This window comes from Coturnix japonica, chromosome 18 (assembly GCF_054131305.1).
Source record: "Coturnix japonica strain WE chromosome 18, WE-NBRP24, whole genome shotgun sequence".
Taxonomy (NCBI): domain Eukaryota; kingdom Metazoa; phylum Chordata; class Aves; order Galliformes; family Phasianidae; genus Coturnix; species Coturnix japonica.
Window position 1 is genome coordinate 9,431,655 of NC_140680.1, and position 20,337 is coordinate 9,451,991.

Here is a 20,337-nt window from a genome sequence, read left to right on the forward strand (position 1 = left end):
GAACAGCTTCATCCCAGTGGAACTAAAGAATCACTGGGGCTTCTGTGAGAATTTGCACTCCAGAAGGAAGGATTGTTTTGATGCTGCTGCAGGACTTTTCTTCAAGAACTGCTATTGTTGCATAAGGGGAAGTCTGTCATTTCAAGACTGGATTCAGACAAAGCCATTGAATCTCTTCTGAATTACCTGTAACTTATTCTGGAAGAGTTAAAGCTATTTTCTGGTTGTAACCCAGATATATTTTTGATGGGATGTCAGGCCATATTTAAGACTTGTTTACATTTGTTTCACTGTAGCTGATAGTACAAGCTGTAGCTGAGGTCAGCTTCAGAGCTTATTCTGAAGACAATTCTGTTGCCAAAAAAAAGAGCTGTTGCTCAAAGGAATTAACACATTCTGAGCATACAGTGCTGTTTGGAGGGCATCCACAGCAGAAACTTGTTTCAGTCTTCAGTTGAAATTCCTGTTATCTCTTACAGCACAGCACTGCTACCTGACTCATCAGAAATGAGTACGTAAGCAGTCTCATGAAGATAAGACTAGCTTAGCTTGCAGAAACTGGTTCTTTGAGATCCGTGCTTGTGCTCCTTTTATTTCCCCTTTCCACAACATATTAAACTTGTCACTTAGAGCTCTGAACTCTTAAACAGTTGTTCTGTATGTCCCCCCTCTGGGTCACGTTATCAGTTAGACTAGTCCTTCCAAGGACAGAAGGTATTCTGTCTTTCTAGTCACTATAAAGGTTCTGTTCTGGTTCCCCAGAGCATCGTACATCTGAGTGTGTAGTGAGCACTGGTTACTGGAAGGTAAGTTGTTTTGTTTCCTTCTGTCTGTGTGTCACTGCTGTACTGTGTCTCTGAAGAGCACCACTGCAGTCAGATGGCAGTTTGACTTTCAAGGATACGAATGTGAGGCATTGCAGACAAGTAGAAAACAATCCTATGAAATTACATCCTGCTTCCTAGTGGCAATAATACATCTTTCAAACTGTTGGTCTGAATTCCTATTTGAGTAATGTGGCATCCAGCTGGTGCCTGAGCCCTTGTTCCAGTGCAGCGGTAGGTGCGAGTGAGAGCCATGTGTTTGAGTTAAAAGATGATGGCAAATCCTGGTTAAGCTTTGGAAAAGGACATGAAGAACTTGGCAAAATTTGGAGGCGGAACAGCACTTTCCCCTGTGACCATAACTGACTTTTAATTTTCTTACCGTGAAGGCTATTTCTCACTTCCATCCTGTATCAGTAAGTTGCCCTTGTGTTTGTCTTGCAGGTTTCTGAGCATGGAGAGGATGGGACAAAGCAGAGCAGATCGGAGCAGGACTTGTCACTCCCCAAATCCTAGAAATTTAGTTCATACGTACACTTGCCAGTGGCTGTGGGCAACCATTTACTTGGTGTAAAGAACTTAATATCAGTATAAACTGGCTCTGGGCAGCGTCAACGATGCTGCACTTTGAGTTGTAGCAGCTGTAATTGTGAATATTACTGAGATAGTGAAACATGGTGTCCAGTTTTCTATTGCATTTTTTTCAAGTGGAAAAGTTAACTAATGGTTGACACACGAGTGGAGAAAATTGTGCATATGCCAATTTTTGTTACCTTTTTACTTTGAACTACACTGCTTATGAGATCTCATTGTTTTGGAAGAATGGCATGAACAGTCTTCGGCAACAGTTGTGATAATTGTAAATGCTCACAATTGTGCACTCTTTTCTGGTTATTCCTCCCTGGGTTTTGAAAGTTGTACACTTAAACATTCTTAAAGTTGTTGGCTTCTATGTGCAACATACCAAGCCAGCTGACATGGTAGTAACCAAAGATTCCAGTTTTTAAGCGTATGAAAGACTCTGCCTGCTTACCTGTGCTAGAAATAACAGCATCTAAAGTGAAGACTTAAGAGAAACTTAGCGACTACTAGATAATCTTTAGGACTCTGCATTAACTCTATAATGTTCTTGGTATAAAAGGAAAAACAGCATATTTGTCACGAAATTTAGTTAACATCTTACAACTGAACCTGTATGTAAGTTGCTTAGATAAATGTAATCACTGTAAACATCTATATGATCTGGGATTTTGTTTTTATTTTGAAGCGGGAGCTTTTTTTTTTTTTTTTTTTTTTGTTTACAAGTTCATTAAAAACTAAAAACTGTTTCTGTAAGGAAATTATTATTTTTTAATTTGCCTTGTTAATCCAGTTCAAGAGAAATCTGCATTACCCTGGTTTTGAAACCAGGTTTCAAGGCCATTTGTTAAGCAAAAGAAGTCGTATTTTCCTTCCTCAATCATTTTAGACTTAGTGTTGTAACTCTTCCTCATTTTTGTTTTTTAAATACATTTTGTATTTCTTTTTTTCTCGAGGGGGAAAGGGGCACTTCAGCATTTTTCTAACCCGTTGTTTGAGACCCTCATCCCTCCATACCGAGATTGGATACTTTTAAAACCACACGGCATCTTTTGCAGACCCAGTATTGGCAGCTTCACAAGCGTTGCCACGTCGTGCCCCGGCTGGACTGACTTGTGATCGCTACCGTTGAGAAAAGTTCAGACGGAGTATTTGGATGGTTTTTAAACCAAGGCATTTTCTTTTAAGTTCTTGTGAAGTGGGTATGACCGGATTTTACTCTTGTTCTCGGGGACAGCCTCAATCCACGCAGAGTTCACATTGGTTACTGCCCCAGGCTGTCTTCCTTCTCACTCCTATTCTAGCCCAGCTGAAAGACAGAAATAATTTTATTGCTGGTAATTCTTTAACAGTGTAATTTATTCCTTTATAGCATGTCAGAATAAATTAAAAAAAAAAATGTCTGAAAATGCTGCCAGACGCCTATTGTGTAAATGTTGTTTGTATGTTAGCTTTTTAGACAGTTTCCATGCATGTAACAGAGTTTCTGGTCACAATTCATATTTCTACTGTTTAAAAAAAAAAACAACAACAAAAAATCTTTTGTTTTGCAAACTGTCTCTTCAAGGTCATAATAACTACACTGTGCACTCTGTCATCTTAGCGTTGTAATCTGGATCAAGGCTGCTCACTTGTGCGGTCACTATGCATACTCCCTAGACAAGAAGGATCTGCTCTGAGGAGATGTTAAAACTTGAGCTGGAGAGCTGTGTGTGCTGATTAATGCGTGGATAGATGGAGTACAGGGAGGTGAAAGTCTGCCAGGCTTCAGAGATACCTGTGCAGCTTTGGAAACCTGTCTGCTGTTTAAGAGCATTCTTTATTACCTGGGAGGTGAAGGAATTGTAGCTCACTCTTTTGGCCAGGGTGTTCATAAAGTTCTGAGTATCGCCCCCATCCACTAATGGATGCTTTACAAGCCATGCCTCGTTTGAAGACTGGTATCATTTCTAAGAACTGGTGTCTAGAAGACTATGCTAACTCTTTTTGTTAAGATTTCAGATGTCCAGGCAATACATTGTCAGCGTGCATTGGCATAGCTGGAAGACACAGCAATGAAACGCCTCCTTGGCAGCTGGTTTCAGAGTGGCTGCTTGGATTTGTTTGGTACCTCTTCTCTTGCTTTGACATACGATGCTCAAAAATGAGAGGAAATAATTTGGTTTCGGGAGAAGAAATTATTTCCTCTGTTCATTAAACTTAACTCAGACTTCTAGGAGGGTTATCAAAGTTTAAAAACAACTGTCCTTGAATAAGCAAGAACAGCCTGAAATGCTTGGTGTGTCAGAATGCGTTGGTTTGTAGTTCTTGCTACTGCAAGTCTTGCAATACAGAAGAGCACGGAGTCCAGTTAGTTTTTAAAGCTTGCTATGTTTAAATAGAGTTTACTTCTACACAGAGGTGTGAGCTGAACCTGTCAGCCCTGTCGTGCTTCGTTGCAGAAAGCCAACCTTCGCCAGACATGCTGACCAGGATGGCAACCCTTCTCAAAGAGATGCTGTGATGATATTGAACACTCGTTTGCTGTATGATCTATTTGGTTTGTAAGGAAGATTTAAAACAAAGCATTAAAAACTATGTGGATCTTGACTTTCTGGTTGCAGCTTTGCAAAGGTTTTGTGTTGAGAGGTTTATCTGCTGTTCTGATGCAAAGTGAACTATCTGCAAGCAAACTCAGGCCCTTCACAAGTACTTATTTACAACAGTGGTTATAAAGTGCAAGAACTACAACCTCATGCTCCCTGGAAGGTGCTGGAATTTGGAGAACAAAACTAGTCTGTGACCAGCAGGTTCTCAACCATCTTCTTAAGCTACGAACAGCATTTTAAAGCAATTTATTAACTTCTTTACAGCAACTGAGGCATTTTAAGGCCACCTTTAAAAGGCTTTCATAAGTGGGAGGATGGAGTGTTTGCGTGGTGTGCTGATTCAGAATTGTTTAACTCATTCAAAGCATTTCTCATTGCAAGCAATTAAAAGCCTTTGTGTGCTGTGCTTTTCCTGAAAGGATACAGCAGGGCTGAAGGTTTCTAAGGCAGCTGCTGCTGCTTTGGGCTGGAGGTTGCACTAGATCCCTTCCAGCCGGGATTCTTTCTGTGATCCCAGGCTGGTGTTTTTTTTTACATAAGGCTTTAATTTCTCCTGCCAGCATTCTTCAATTTAGAAGATTTGTTGCCAGGCCAGCTTGGTCAGCCCATCTGCTCCTTACTTAGTCACAGTGAAATCATCATGATTTCATATCAACTTGATGTCATAATGCAAGTTTATGAGCACTGCAGGCTCCAGACAAAAGGGAAAAGTGGGTTGGGAGGAAGAGCTGTCTGCTCTGAGCACTAATGCCTCTGGAAACATGAGGCAAGGGACGACGCAGAGGAAGTGCCCACCCTCCTAATTGGGCCTGAGTGGAACAACTGCATTCATGCTGCGTTCTAATGTGGAAATTGCTCTTTAATGTAATCCTTATTATCTAGGGCTAAACAGGAAGGGGGTGTGGGGGGAGGGGGTTGTGCAAGGTCTGCGTATAAAGAATAGAGAATGGCCGACTGTTGTGCCAGGGTATGGGGATGTTCTAATGGAACTTCTCAAAACAGGCCGGGGTTGTTTTTCCTCAGCCACAAAGGAGAGGTCGGACGTTAGCACAAGGTTGTGGCCAAAAGGAGCTGAGATCAGAAGACCTTCAATGACTGCACATTATTACATGGCATAGACCGGCTTTGAGCTTCCCTTGATTGCTGCCAAAGTCCGTGTTGTATGATAAATAAGGGCCTTATCTTTTTATGTTCCTGTAAGTGCAGAGCATATGCTTCATTACACACCATTCAGTGTCCCTGCTGAGGTGGGGCCTTGTGGTCTATCGGGCCAAGGGCACTAAGAACAAGCCTTTCCCTTCCTCATGCCATAAATGAGTCACTGCTGCGTGGCTTCGGTAGATACCAACGCCAAAGGGAAACGCAGTGAGACTTGTTAGAACGAGGTGGGCAATCCGCTGTGCTCAGCTAACAGAGTCACTCAGGCAGTAAATGGATGAGCACAGCTCTGCCCTGTGCTGAGCTGGTTCTTTCTCCATGTTTGCAGCTGGGATCACCTGGTGGGCCCAGCCCTGCTAACGGCTCCCCAGGTATTTGCACAATGAGGGTATATTCATGTGCCCTGGGGGCTGGTACACGCATTGTGCAAGTGGAAGGTCAGGAAGCTCCTGTTGCAGGGTTGTTAGTAGGCACGGCCAGGAATTCTCAGTGACTCACATCCTGGAAGCCTTTCTCCTTCCTCCTGAGACCCTTTTCTTCTGAGGAGGAAAGCAGAGTACAACAGCTGGGCCCATTCTTCTCTCAGGATGTATTAATTGATTGCTTTTCTTAGGTGGGCTCATGCTATAAGTGGTTGGTAAGGCCTTCCCTGCTTGCGTTTCACCCCAGGCGTTGGAAGGTGCTGTTGTGCTAAAGGTTCCCGACATGGTTGTAGCAAGTTTCTGACTGGCTCACCCGAAGCTGTTAACAAATCCTATAAACTGATTATGGCTGTCACTCTGCTAAATGACCTTTCTCCTTAGTGACAGCTCTCTATTACATCCCTTGACCTCCCTGGTACCTGGTAGCAGGGCGGCTCCCTGCAGGCTGCGGGTTTGCGTCAGTACCACGAATGGCAGCTCTGCTGGAGCCTGGCAGCCGGTTCCCAGAGGGCAGAGCTCAGGCTTGGCAACATGATGTTGATTGGAAGTGGCTTGTTTTCTGCTTCCCGACATGCAAACAGCTCACAGGATCCGAGCCGTGCTGTGCTCAGCTTTTCCTGGTGGAGAGGCTCAGGGCTTGGCAGCTGCCTGCCCCCCACCCATCCCTTAGGTCTATCAAATGCCCCATCTGCAGCAGCTTCCCTGCCCGCCGCAACCTGCAGCAAGAAGGTGAAATGCAAGGAGCAAGCTTAGCTCTTCCCAAGCACAATGTGCTGCTTTCTGAGGAGGATGGAGTAGGAGGGAGCACACACTGTGCTGCAGGGGGCTGAGCTCTGCTGCTGGCAGGGCAGCAAGGTGAGAAAGCCACTGTGTTAATGGCTAGGAGCAGTCCTGCTCCTCTAAATAGCTTGCCAGCTGCTGGTGCTTGTTAATGGCGATGAGCTGCGGTCCTTGGGGGAATGCGAGGTGCTGCAAGGGGGGTTTTGTGGGATAGGAAGGAATCTAAGCCCCAGGGAGCACTTTCCAGGAAAGCAATGTTTGCACCCAGATCCCCTGTCTAAGAGGGGGGGCAGCCTGCCCTGCAGATCATGGCTGCCTTCGTTGTTGCTGCAGTCATCGGGAACAAGGCTGAAGTCCGCATCCCAGCCTCTGCTCGGAGTGGAAGGCTGACCCAGTGCCACGTCAGCTGTCTTGCAGCTGATGGTTGGTGTCTTCAGGGCGTTGCCTTGATCTGGAGACCTGTATGTCCAACCCAGAGCCAGCTCTGAAGCGTTGGGTTGACCTGTGTGCTCCTCCTTCCCCTGCTCCTGGTGCAGCAGGCGTGGTACCAGCCCCATTGCAGGAGCTGCAGATCGCTATGGGATGTGGGCAGAGCTGGGGGCTGTGTGTTCAATGAGGTTGTTCCCAGACTGGGTTTCTTTCCCCCAGCTATAAAAACTTCTAGGGCCTTCCTGAAAGTGCTCAGAATGGGAGTGAGTTTCTCTGTCCTGTACCAAACTGACTCTCCTGCTCTGTGCCATGCCCCCAGCTCCCTTCATCCCACTTAGCCCAGATTTCTAAGTAGGTCGCTGGTTAATTGAGGGCAGATATGGAGCTGCTGTGTTCCTCCTGGGCCTGATGGCTCTGCTGGGAGCTGCGGGGCTGGGGGTGACAGTGGGTCCTGCTGCAGCCCCAGTGCTGGTCCTGGCTCCAGGTCTGTGCTGTATGGAGCTGGAAGGGCCGGGCTGGGCTCACTGCCTGCAGACCTTTCCCTCACCCACCAACCTCTCTATTTGCACAGGGTTGCGGTGCAGACGGGAGAACTGCTCTGTGTATCCCTATGCTAATTCTGTCTGCTCCCTCCCAGCCAGGCCCTGCAGGAAGCAGCTCATGGCGGCCCTGTGCACGCAGTGCTGTGCCAGCTGTGGGTGCAGACCAGGGGACAACTGTGACCGTCACCTCCCCTGTGGGCACGTTGTCACAGCAGCACCCCCAGCGGTGCCCCAGCAGTAAGGGGATGCCCGAGCAGCTGGGCTGTGTCCCAGCAGCTGCCTGCCCTGCGTGTGTTTAGTTTCCCCCTTGTCACCATGCAAACAAGGGCAGCGGGGGGGTCTGGCTGGAGCTCTGCCTGGGCTGCACGTGCCCACACTCAGCCCTCACTGCCAGCTCCGTGGTGATCCCAAAGTCATGGGGTGGGAGTGTGTGTGGGGGGCTTGGGGGGGAGCAGCGCTGTACCATGCAGGTGTGCTTGGATCACTGATGGCCCTGCAGGCCACGCTGCAGCTGGGCTGGAGCTACGATGCTGGGGCAGGGCTGCACAGGGAGGATCAAAGCAGCCCCAACCCCCCGGGCCTGGCAGTGCAGGGATGGCGGTGGGAACCTGCAGTAGAGGTGGCTGCCTCTTCCCTGCTGGGTGTGTGCTGTTCCCAGGCCGGGCCTGTCGAGCAGGTCGGGAGCTGCTGTGCCTGTTGTGCAGGGTGGGGACAGCCGGGAGCTGCTGACGAAGGGTTTTCGGGCGTTGTGTCGGGTTGAACGTGCCCGGCCGTGCCTCCCGCTGCAGGGCAGGGCTGGGTACAGCTCTCTCTGCCAGCAGCTCCTCTCCCCCTGCCCGCAGACACCAGCTCAGTCCCTTCTCCTTGTCCCAGCTGAGTTAGGTCGGGATGGCTGGTTCACCCCTATGTGCGTTTGGTACAGGGGTGCAGATGGGCTCAGCCACCCACCTGCTCCTATAGCACACGAGTGCATGTTTGTCTGCACGCAGCCCTCCTCCTCCGAGCAGCGCTGATCTGTGTAAATCTGCTGTGCAAAAAGCCCTTATCCTGCGAGACCTTCCCGGCAAAGGGCTGCTCGCCCTTGGTGGGGATGAGCCGGTGCTCAGAGCTCCCCGCAGGGCAGAGCACGATGCTGCCAAGGAGCACAGGGGCACCAGGGATGGCTATGGGGCAGCTGCATCGGATCCCCCGCTTCCCCTTAGTGCCTGGCAGCAGATGAAAGCACACACGGTGCTGCCTGGGACCTTCCATGCCCTCCCCCCCCAACCCCGGGCCCTGAGCCCAGAGGCCAGCAGTGGGCAGGGATTAGCTTTAAGCCGATTGCTGCTGCCTGTTGGGAGGCGCTGGGATGCTTCGTGGTGTGAAGGATGCATGGCCGCCCTGGGGGGCTGCTGGGGGCACAGCTGGGCTGCCAACCTGCTGGGCTCGGCCTCACCAAGGGGTGGTAGCGGGGTGGGCAGTGACCCCCTGTAGTGTTTTGAGGAGTGGGAGTGTGGTGCAGCACATCTCTTTGGAGATGGGAGAGCATTATCCCTGCGGCACGGGGTGGTTTAGTGTTGCAAACACACTGAATTTGTAGGGATCTTGGAGGGGGAAGAGGGATAAGAGCTGCCCAAAAAAGGGAGTGTGGCGGCTTGGCTTTGCCTACCAGAGCTGCTGGGAGGTCCCTGCGGGTGCTGCTGCTGTCTGCGGGTGGGTTCATCCTTAGATCAGCATGGAGAAGCCATGGTGCCTGCATGATGCTGCTGGACCCAGCCCAAGCCTCGTGTCCTTGCTGCAGGTGTGACTCAGTGCCAGCACTGCCCAGAGGGGAAACTGAGGCACGGAGCAACGCTGGTGACTAACAGCAGGGCTGTGTTTAGCAGAGGGCAGGTGTGATTGTCCTCATGGTCATCGACATGGAACACTGTCCTGCCCACCCGTGGAGGCCTTGAGACCCTCTTGATGTCTCTGAGAGGGCTGTGCTGGCATGGGGGCAGCAGGTCCCTGCTTGGGAGCCATAATATCCCCTCCCTGTCCCACATACAGAGGGATGCTGTGGTCAGGGAGGGGTCTGGGCCTCAGTTTCCCTATCAGGAAAAACAGCTCAGTGCTCCACAGCTGCTGGGGTGGGATTTCTGCTCTTAAATGGCTCATTCTTGGCCGTGGGTTACCCGTGTGGTCCAAACAGAACCGAACTTTGATAAATATTCTGTCTGGGGGGTGGGAGAGGGACCAAAAAAGAAAGAAGGAAACAATTAAAACGAGAAACACAACACAACACAACCCGAAAGCGGAGCTGGCATTTCCTGCGCTAAGTACCGTGTGTGTGTATGGGAGTGAGAAGCCGAATGGCATTTAACCCTTCATCCGCCAGCCACAACCGAAACGAACTGCCTGCTCCGAGGCAGCACTGCCACCTGCTGTCCCTGCTGTCCCTGCTGTCCCTGCTGTCCCTGCTGTCCCTGCTGTCCCTGCTGCTCCCGGCCCCCTCCCTCCCGCACGATGCAGCGGTTCCGGCATCATCCCAGCCCCGGAGAAATGGCTCCGACAGTTCCTTGGGGTTGAGACCTTTATTGATACAGGGGCGGAGGTCTGTCCTTCGTGGAGGGCGGCGAAGGGTGTTAAGCCCGCACCGAAGGGCCGGCAATATCCCCGAGCCCTGCGGGAGGGGGGCATTACCTGGGCTGGTCCCTCCACCGCCCTATATCGGGGCCGCCCGGGGGGTCCCACTCGCAGCCTCATCCCCGTACCTCGTCCGTGGCTCCTGCGGGGCTGCGGCTCCGCTCGGGGTCGGGCTGTGTCCATGTGCAGAGCCGTGGCCCCAAGAACAGTATTTCCAGGAATCCCCAACGTAGCGCCTAAGGGATTCCTGGGAAAACTGGACCCTGAGAGCACGGCGACCGCGGCTCCCACCGGCCCTTTTACCCTGCACGGCTGCTCTGTGTGTGACCCCGCTGCCCCCACGCTGCACCCTACACTGAGCTGGGTGCTCTGGGGATCCTGACCGGGCACACGGGTGTTCCTCTGCCTCAAAGCAAACCTCTCCTCCTCTGCCCTTCACTCGCAGGATATGGAGCAGAGGGGTGAGCCCTGCCCCACGGCTGGGGGTCTGCAGCCTCTATGGGACCTTCAGGGGACACAGCAAGCTCCGTTCACTGTGCTTCTCCATCAGAGGCAATGTCCAAAACACGGCTGGGAGAGCCCCTGCTCCCACAGCTGAGGACCCAGCAAGAGGCAGTGGGCTGGGAAGGGGGAGGGAAACCCCAAATCCAGCCGTGAGCTGTGCTCCCATCTCACTGCGCAGCTCCCACGTTCCGTTGGCATCAGTGCTCCCAGCAGGTTTCAGTCCAAGGGCTGTCGGGGTCCCAGGGCACAGTTCCTCCCTTCCCGAGCTACAGTGCTTCATCTCAGACTCCCAATTGACCAGAGATGCAGCACTGCACCTTGGGCTGGGAGACATGGAGGAGCCCCCGGCTGCATTCGATGTGTGCCGTGCCACGCATGGCCGTGTGGCTGTTCCACTGGGCATCACGGCTGCAGGATGGATGAGGCTGGGGGCTGGTGGGGTAAACAGGGCTGTGGCATCACACAGTTAAACTGCTGTGCTTGAAGAAGGGCTGCAGCCACTACTGCATCCCAACCATGTGTCTGTGGGGCTGCAGGACCTGGAACGTGGTCCAGCACTGGGGAGTCACTGCCTGTGATCTCAAACCACACTGATGTGGCTGCTGGGGTGGCTGTGGAGTATGGGTCTGCCACTCAGCAGGGCCAGGACACCCCTGGGGTGATGTGGGATGCCCCCATCCCTGCCCCCATCCCTGTCCTCACCAGAGAGGAGCCTGCAGCTGGGCTGTACCTATGGGAAGGCTTCAGTGCTGGTCCCAGGAGCTCAGCTGCAGGCAGAGCTGGAGGCTGTGGGATGGACACCCCCCGCTTCCCCTTTGTGGGCCCAAGGGAGACAGTCTGGGGGGAGCAGGAGGAGGGGAGGACAGGGGGAGCAGCCGAGCACAGAAACATCTCCTGCAGGCGAGCACTAACATCCTGAGTAGCGCTAGAGCACGATAAACACACCATTCATCACAGCCACGGCCGCAGTGCTCCCAGCAGCCTGACAAGAAGCAGATGGTGCAGCTCCAGCATGACGCCCTGCATCCGGCATGGCCCCCCCTGAGCGCACCCAGCTGGGAGCCGGGCACCCACAGCCTCTGCTCGCACCCCGCTCCCCCAGCCGCCATCCCCCAGCTCCTCAGCCCCGATTTATTGGGAGGAAAGAAAGGGAAGAACCTCACGGTGCCCCAAACTCCATGTGCAGATCACGGTGTGAGTCACTCGGGAGGGATGTCTGGGAGCTGCTTTTGCCAGCTCTGGCTGTCCCTGCTCCCAGCTCGGGCTGGGCCAGCCCTGAGCACTGGCCAAGTGTGGGAACAGCCATGGGGCTCAGTGCCACGGGGCAGCACTGCTCACAGGGCCCCTCCTGGCTGTCCCATGTCAGAGCTCAGCCTCCCAGCCCCGTGCACTCCTTGTGAGCAGCTCCTTGGGAAGGGGCCAGGCTGCTTTTAGCAGGGAGCGACCCCAGGCTCAGCACTGCCCTGGGAACCAGCTGCTGGGTTTGTGCTTGCTGCTGCCAGCGCCCAAAGGGCATCCAATGCAGGCAGGACACTGGCACGCCAGATCTGCCTTTCTCTTGCTGTCCGGGGATGTACAATCTCTGTGCACCTCCAGTATCTCCAGTGATGGCTGTGTCCCTGGGTACTCCTGTGGCCAAGGCTGTAAAAGACAGAGGGTGGCAGTCAGTGTGGAGCTGTGTGGGGCAGTGAGCTCTGGGGTCTCTGCAGGCAGCCCCTCGGTTTGCCTGGTACCCCAAGGCACTGCAGGCAGTTTCCAGGTGCAGCCCCAACAAGTGGGGACTCAGGTCTGATGTGAAGCAGGGGGCGATCAGACACCTGGAGAGTGCCATGCATCCCTTGTAGGGCAAAGCACAGCCCATCTCCTGCCTGGCCCAACACCCCGACCCCCCCCCCCCAGCTCTCCTCCTCCCACTGCCCATCACCGCCCGGCTTCATGCTCCCTTCCTCATGAGCCAAGCATTGCCCAGACCTGACTGGGCCGTATCAGCATGACAGGGTCCCCAAGCCACACCAGCAGCTCTGTGCACACACAAAGCTTTGCAATGAGCGCAGCATTCAGAACCTCCTTTCTCAGATGGGGACCTTCTCCAGCACAGCCAGCTGTCCCCCTTGCAGCAGTGCTGGTGAACTCCTTGCCAAAGCCAGGCACAGCAGGCAGCTGACATTTGGGGACAAGAGCCTCTGTTCAGCTCCAGCCAAATACACTCTGTTCCATGCACTGTCCCCAGCCCCAGAGAGCTACCAGAGGTGCCTTGCCCCAGCCCTGTGTAGGGGGCTTGGGGACAGTCCCATCCCCCACTGCCACCACCCTGACAGGCTCTGGCCAGTTCTGTGGTTAAGGCTGTAATGCAGACTCCTCCCTGCCTGCAGTGTGGGGCTGGGGACCTCAGCTGCTGCCCTCAGGGAGGTGTTGATGGGGGAAGGAATGCCATGGAATGCACCAGGCACTGCATCCCACCGGGCTGGGAAGCAAAACATCTGCAGGGTGCTCGCTCTGCCTGGAGGGGGTCCTGGAGAAGGAGCTGCCCCTGTCCCTGTTGTGGTCTCCACATCCTCGGGAGGGGCAAAAAAACCCAGCATGGCGAGGCCTCCCCATCCCCTTGTTCTGCTCTTGTTTCCCAATTTGGCATGGAATCCGGGCTCACCCAGCTGTGCATGTGGCTGCCACCCTCCGTGCCCCACACTCAAACTGCTGCCTACAAGAACAGCAGAGCGCAGTGCGTGGGGTCAGTGCAGCCACCAAACTGCAGCCAGGCAGGGGGCTCTGCCCCACTGACACACATTGCCACAGCCACAGGACTACAGTGTAGAGGAGGGGGCAGCCCCCAGGCGTTGCTGCAGCCCCCAGCCCTGCTATGGGAACACAGCGCTGTATCCCTCAGCCTTCCCGCAGCCCACGCTCGCCCTCCTCTCCCTGTTGCAGCGACCACGCACTCCTGAATTCCATCACCCCGCTTTGCTCATCCCTCCGCTCGCCTGGGCACGGATGTGCCGTGTGTCTGCAGGGCAGGGCGCTGCCGTGTGCCCTTAGAAAGGCCGGGCGAGCTGCTCCCTGTGCCACCCCATCCCACCGGCCCCACGGGCGCTGCCCCATCGCTCGTACCCTCGCTCACCTCCACCTCTGCTCCGCGGAGCCGCGTCCCTGGCTGGGCGAGCCGGCAGCTCCGGGCTGCGTCAGAGCCCTCCCCGCGGTTACAACACTGCGCCCTTTCCCCTCTCTCTGCAGCGGCCGCTCCTGCAGGAAATGTCCTTTTTTTTTTTTTTAAATAACAGTTGGGATTTGTTTCCTCCTTGAAATTCCCCGGCCTTTTTCTCCAGCGTTGAGGGCCCCGTCCCAACTGTTGCTTCAGCCTGGGCCTTCATCTCAGAGCTCAGCAGGGCTCTGTGCCGTGCTAGTGGAGGATGAGAGCTCAGGTGCCATCAGCACCACACGCCCCCATCTGGCCCTGGTGCCCCCCAACCAAGTCACCCTAATGGGGGTCCAGCTGTGACCCCCAGTGCCGCCTCCAATGGGATGAGCACCCACCATGAGGCAGCCGGAGAGGTGAGCGCTGCCCATGGGCACCATATGAGTTCCATGCGCAGTGCCATCTCTGATAGCAGAGGATGGGACAGTGAAGGAGTCAGCCCTTGTTCACTCAGCTCTGTGGAGACTGAAGCCACTGAGCGATGAGAGCAGCCCCCAACCAATGGGCGCTGCCTTCTATGGCTCTGCAAGCAAAACCCACTGGCTCATGCAGCTCCTTCCCCAGGGCTGTGTAGAGCACCAGCCCAACCGGCACCTCCATCCCTCCAGCCCCAGTAACCTCCTCCTTCCTTCCCTTTGCCTATGTGGTATTAAATCAAAGGTTTATGAGAAAATGATGGGGCCAAGGGAGATCCTAATCTGGTCACAGGCTGATTAACCCCGAGTTCAGGCTGCGGTCCTGATGCTCGGCTATAAATAGCTCTGCCTTTCCTTTCCCATCCTCCCGCCGGGGCTGCAGAATTTCTGCCCTTTTATGGTCAAAAAGGCAGATTTGGAGCCCGTGCAGGCCCACATCTCCCATGCTGGGGGCGAGCCAAGGGGGCCCAGGGGGATGCTGCTCTTTCTCTGTGGGTTTTGCTGGGATAAATTATGATGCCAAGAACAAAGGAGCAGGTCTGGGGGGGGGGAGCTGCTTCTGCATCTTGGAGCAGGGGATGGATGCGGAGGGGAAGAATGTGCCTGGTTTGTGCTCCTCCCTGGGCATGCAGCCCCCTCCTGGAGCCAAATGGCCTCATCCGGTGTGTCTGCATCCCCAGCAGGGCTCAGGGTGGTGATGCCATGGAGACAGCAGACAGGTGAGCAAAGGCTGTGAGGGCCACTTCCAGGCTGCCAACCCCAGTGGCACCTCCCTGTTGGTGACAGTGGGCAGCAGGATCATCCCTGAGCTCCTCCTGGCACGGCAGCTTCTGCCCCTGGGAAAATGCTCTTCTCCCCACTGCAGCATGGCTGGCCCTGCTGTGTCCATGCAGATGGCTGTGCAGGGGGAAAAGGGCTGCACTGCACCACCAGAGCTCAGCAGGGCTGAAAGGGCGATGGGGATCTGTGCAAGGAACAGCAGAGCTGCACAGCAGCCTGACCTCCTCCGCAGCTTCCATCCATTGCCTTTCCCACGGCCTCGCTTCTTCCTGCTGCCTCCCAGCCAGCCACCATAACCCCTGTCTTTATCTCCCTCCCTATGCATGGCAGGACTCAGCCCCATCTCCCCCATCCTCCCCATCCCAACAGGACGGCGCATTGGGGATGGGGCATGGTAAGCATCCCTGATACAGCCCGGGGCAGCAGGAGCGTGGGAGCAGCCCGGGCGGGCTCTGCTGTGCTGTTTACATGGACATTCCCGGTCCAGAGGAAGTGGTGCAGGGGTGAAGTCCCTGCGGGGGGGAGGAGTGGGAGGGCATCACGTCACTGGCCCCCAGCCCTCCAAGGGGAAAGGAGCCCAGAGCAAAGCTCCCCAGTGAGACCTCTCCCACACAGCAGTGGCTGCTCCAGCATCCATGGTTTTCCCTGTTGCCTCCATCTCTGCTCCTCACCCCTCCTGGCCATGAGGATCCCAGTCCCGGGGCACTGTGAGACACCACCAGCCAAGCTCCAGGTTTATGTCCACAGAGGCATGGCCTGGAGCACATGGAGCTGTCGTCACTCCTGGCTGCTTATCGGGCCTTTATCAGCTTATTTCTGCTCCAGCAAAGAGTGGGAGAGCGCTGTGCATGTGTGCAATACATCCTGCACAGAGCAGCCCTGTCTGGACATCACCCCCCCAGCACGGCCCCAGCTCGGCTCTCCCAATCCCATTGAGCCCAGTTGGTATGAGACACTGAAAGAAAATACCCCAAACGTGCCAGGTCCCTGCAAGGAACCAAGGCACGGAGGATAATCCAGCACAACACTGAGCTCTCAAGGTGCCATCTTCCAGGCTGCCCCCCATGCACACGCTATGGGAGTAGTACTGTAGTAGTACCACAGTAAACAGGAGCATGAAAACATCACTGAGCCTGTCCTCAAAGCAACAGTTGAGTCCACAGCCACTGATACAGCAATCTGGGCGCTCGCTCTCATTTTGGGAATCCCTCCTTGGTGTTCCCATTGACACACAGGTGGGGCTGCAGAGGGCAGAGCCATGCTGGCAGCAGCTCAATGCGGTGGGACAGGCAAATGTAGGCATGAGCTGCCAGCACACTGCTGGCTGCAACAGGGAGCATCAGGAACTGCTGGGACATCCCACTGTCCTGCAGCCAAAGGGAAAGAGTCCCTATAGACCGCTTTCATGGTGATGCCCTGTGCAGCTCATGCCCGCACGTAGAGGGAACTTAACTGATTCAGGGCTCTGCAGCTCTCCAGAAGTGCCCATCCCTATCAAAGCATGACAATCCCCAGCTCCTTCAGCCAGCACTGAGCAGCTCCATCCTTCACCTGGGCCCAGCAGAGGGAAGATGCCTGCTTCAGCATCCTCAGCCATAGTGCTGGAGCGTGGGATGGGTCCCACTGCACTGCTCTGCCCCATGGGGCCAACTCTGCACCGCACTGTGGCTCTCCCTTCCCTGTGCTGGCATACGGGCCCGTGTGCTGCCAACTGCAGGGGTGAGTGTGCAGCTGAGATTTGGCTGCTGCTGCTGGGAGAAGCCCCTGTCCCATCCCAGGGCCTGGGCTGGGGTCACTGTGCTGCAAGATGGGAACCACGGGTACCCCCAGTATCCCTGGCACAGGGTCAACCCTCTGCTTCTCCCCTTGGTCTCCATGGCAGTGTCATGCCAGCCTGGCACATGCTGTGCACTCTCATAGCCAAAGTGCCTGGGGAGCTGTGGGGACACCTCAGAGCAGGGAGCCAGCACAGCCCCATTGCCATGAAGGGGATGCCGGGTAGGAGAAAGGGCTCAAAGCAAGAGAGCAGCACTGCCCGGCACCACTGGCTGCAGTGAGCTCTGGTTCCCAGCAGAGCCTCCCTCCCGCACCGGGTCTGTTCTGCTTCCCTCCTCCGTGTGAGTGTGTGTGTGTGTGTGTAGCTGGCCAAGGTCAAAGGATGGTGAAACGGCTCCAGAGCTCAGATTTCCAGCCTCTTGCCTCATCGTTTGCTATCCGATTCCGGCGCGCTCCCACAGACATGAGCAGCTTGTGCTGCTTATCCCCCGCATCAGTTTCAGCTCTGCAGCTGCACCCCACAGCAACCCACCGTGACAGCTTAGGCAGATGCCCACAGCTGGCAGCCGCTCTCCTGCCATGGGCCTTACAGAGCATTACAGCCCCAGTTCCTACTCAGTATCACAGGGGTAACGTGGTGCCCAAAGGCACCCACACACCCACCCTGCTCAACCCCCATGGAGGTGATGATGGGCAGAGGCTTTGCTGGGGTGAGCAGGAAAAACCTGATCAGGCACAAGGCTGATCCTCTGTTAGAACAGAAATGGAGACCAAGAAAATGAAAAAAGAAAAAAAAAAAAAAAGCCCTTAATCATCTCCAGACTCTTGACAAGCGTGGAGGGAAATGCCACTCCATCCAGGAGCCACCCAGAGCTGCAGCCTGTCTAGACACAGCCTTCCCCAAATTCCTGCTGATAACTGCTTGGGAAATCTGTGGCAGAGGCTTATGTGTGTGTGTGTGTGTACTGGAAATGAGCTCCTCTTCCACCAGCACAGTGCTGTGGGATGGGGCCAGGGGCCAGCGTTGGGTCCCACATCTGGGGACATGGGCACCGTGTTGGGGACAACACAGAGGCACTGAGTGCCCTGCGCTCCCAGGCCGGGTGCTGCAGGGTTGGCAGCCACAGAGCTGGGGTCCTCACTGAATGCCCACCCCTCTCTTTGCTCAGTTTCCCCATTGGTGTGGCAGGGAAAGAGCTGCGTGGAGGGAACGGTCAGGTTCCTGGAGGAGACGTGTCCAGAAGTGAGACACGGCATGGCCTGTCGGAGCACCTGATGAGTGCTTCAGTGCTTTCTGTGTGAAGCTTTGCTATGTGTGGAACCAATAGTAGCATGAGCATTACATGCACACAGCCAGCTGTCCTTCACTAATGCACAAAGGGCAAAATGAGCACAGTGACAGGGGCACGGCAGAGCTGAGCTGCTTCTCATTGCCCGCCATGACCCCACTGCCGCATCCCAGGGGCACACAGTGGGACGGGGACAACCTGGGACTGTGGTGTCGCAGAGACACTGAAGTGCCCCATCTGCTGTCACCATGCCCACTGCAGCCACAGGACCAGGATGGGGGCCCAGCCATGGCTCCTATGCTGTGACCCCCCAGCTGGCGGCCGCCTGCCCAGCAGCAGCGCCCAGAGAGCGGCCTTGTTCTTTGCAGAGCCGTCCCTAACCCGGCTTGTTGCTGCCTTGCCGTTGTTTCCATCCCAGGTGTGTGCAGAGCAATCCTTCCCCTCATCCCACACAACCACTCCTGCCCCCACACAGTTGCCCGCATGCTGCTCACCCCGCGCACCCCTCGGTAGCATCACTGGGGCACATTTGGGGCTCCTGTGCTCAGTACTACACCACGCCAGGGCACCCCACACCATCCCCTGCTGTTCCCCCTACCCCATGCCACGCTCACCCCATGCACCCCGCGGGCACCTACCTGCTGCCCTCTCCCACATCACCGCGGGGCGCGGGCACGCAACCGCCACCTCCTCCTGTCCCATTATAACTGGCACTGTGGCCCCACACTGCCTGCTGGGGTTTTTTAAGCAGCTGGCATGGGAGCGCTGGGTGAAATCTCCTTCCATGCGGCTCAGAAGCTGGATAACCTTTTTCTTTTTACCTTATATGAGCTGGAGAAGGAGGCCAGGCTCTGGCGGGTGCATCTGTCAGGGGCGCCGCGGGGACCCATTGGCTGGGGTGCCGTCACGTGGCCCCGCGCCCTGACCCGCCGCCGCTCAGCTGAGTGTTGGTTTTACCCCCTAAGGAAGGGCTGCTTGACAATTTTCATATTTCTTCTAAATTTGGAGATTTCAGACAATGCTGGGAGGCTTGGCTCAGGATGCCAGAGGCCCATGTGGAAGTCATTAAGTCCGAGAGGGAGAGCAGGAGAGAGGGGGAGAGCGGAGTGCGGGAAGGAGGGGTGTGGGGCGCGGGGGGAGGAGATGGGAGCAGCCAGCACTGTGCCTGGGAACCACGGGGACACCTCGGAGAGAGCAGCCCGGAGCTGCTGGATCCCCACAGCCCCTGTCTGTGCTGCTGTGTGGGTCTGGGGGCTGGCGGCAGGGCGGCAGCGGGGCTGCAGCGGGATGATACTGGCGGCTGTCCCACTGGGGGAAGGAAGCGGAGATGCTCCCTGGCCGGGCTTGTGGTTCCCATCACTTTGAGGAGCTCCATCTGGCCTGGGAAAACGGCGTTCCGGCAGCCACGGGGCCGCCTGCACGCACAGGGCTGGCTGTGGCCATGAGAGCCTGAATTGTGCAGATAGCATCCAGTGCCCACAGCCGCTCTGCAAAGCTCAGCATGGGCCCACCACCAGCCCCAGCCACTTCTGCTCTTGGCAGCAGTGCCCTGCGTGTCCCCAGCCCTGATGATGCTCCGGCTCAGCATTCATTCCCAGGCGGTTCCAAGGGCCCAGTCTGCAGGCAGGGTCTGCAGAGAGGACCCCCATCCCCATCACTTGTGGGCTGTAGGCAGCCCCAGAGCCAGGACCAAGGTCTCCATGCCCTCGTGCCAGGCTTTGTACAGCGTGTCAGAATTTGTTGTTCCCCTGTACCCTGAAAAACAGAGCTTGGGCAGTTCCCCAGGAGGCTGAGGGTCAGCGTGTGCTGGGGGCTGGGAAGCATTCTGCCGTGCTGACCCCAGTGATGCTCAACACCTGCCCTTGTACAGGGCACCCTGTGCTGGTACCAGACTCAGCCCCACGCTGTCGGCAGTGGATACTGGTACTGATCCGGCTGAGCCACGCTGAGCACCACACACACTGGGAACACAGCATCTCACTGCTGTCCCCTGTGCAGCCCCTGCTGTCGGTGAGCTGGCTTTGAGCGAAGCGTGGATAAATGCTGCCATTAAACAACGCCTATAATTAGAAACCAGGTTTCCTAAATGAAGTGAAAAATGTAACGTTAGCCTCTGTTTGTTCACTGGATGCTGCTCTCTTGTTCCATGACCCAGTGGGGTCGTGCCCTGTGGTTTCTAAGAAGCCTTAATAAGGTAATGTTTAGGAGGTTACTATCTTTACAACTCTTGTCTTATTACAACTCCATAAGAAAAACATTTAGGGCAAAGCAGGATTCCACGGCGCGGGTTTGTTTTCGTTACTCCTTCAGTCGGATGCTGCCCTACTTCTCTGCAGCAGGTTCTGCTTCTGTACCCCCAACAAAGCCACATCTCCCCACACCTTGCCCTCAGCTGTGCACGAAGGTCTGCAGCCCCAGTCCTGCTGCAGGGCCCTACAAGAGCAGCCCCCGGAGCT

The 20,337-nt window shown here is 55.2% G+C and overlaps 1 protein-coding gene and 1 long non-coding RNA gene across 5 annotated transcripts in view; one reads left to right on the forward strand and one right to left on the reverse strand.

Annotated features, from left to right (window-relative positions):
* The window catches only part of CSNK1A1 (casein kinase 1 alpha 1), a 30,928-nt gene extending 26,936 nt beyond the window's left edge, over positions 1–3,992 (forward strand). For all 4 annotated transcript variants that reach the window (XM_015876159.3, XM_015876161.3, XM_015876162.3 and 1 more), the window contains one exon: positions 1,269–3,992. In XM_015876159.3, the coding sequence (XP_015731645.1) occupies positions 1,269–1,276 (8 nt within the window). In that variant the 3' untranslated portion in view covers positions 1,277–3,992. The remainder of the gene's footprint in view (positions 1–1,268) is intronic.
* A 7,555-nt stretch (positions 3,993–11,547) lies between these two features.
* Positions 11,548–18,772, reverse strand: LOC107320490 (uncharacterized). Its single transcript, XR_001558282.3, has 2 exons — positions 18,520–18,772; positions 11,548–12,071 (listed from the first exon to the last, which is right to left on the reverse strand). It is a non-coding gene; the product is annotated as an uncharacterized LOC107320490 (long non-coding RNA).
* Between the last annotated feature and the right edge of the window lie 1,565 nt (positions 18,773–20,337).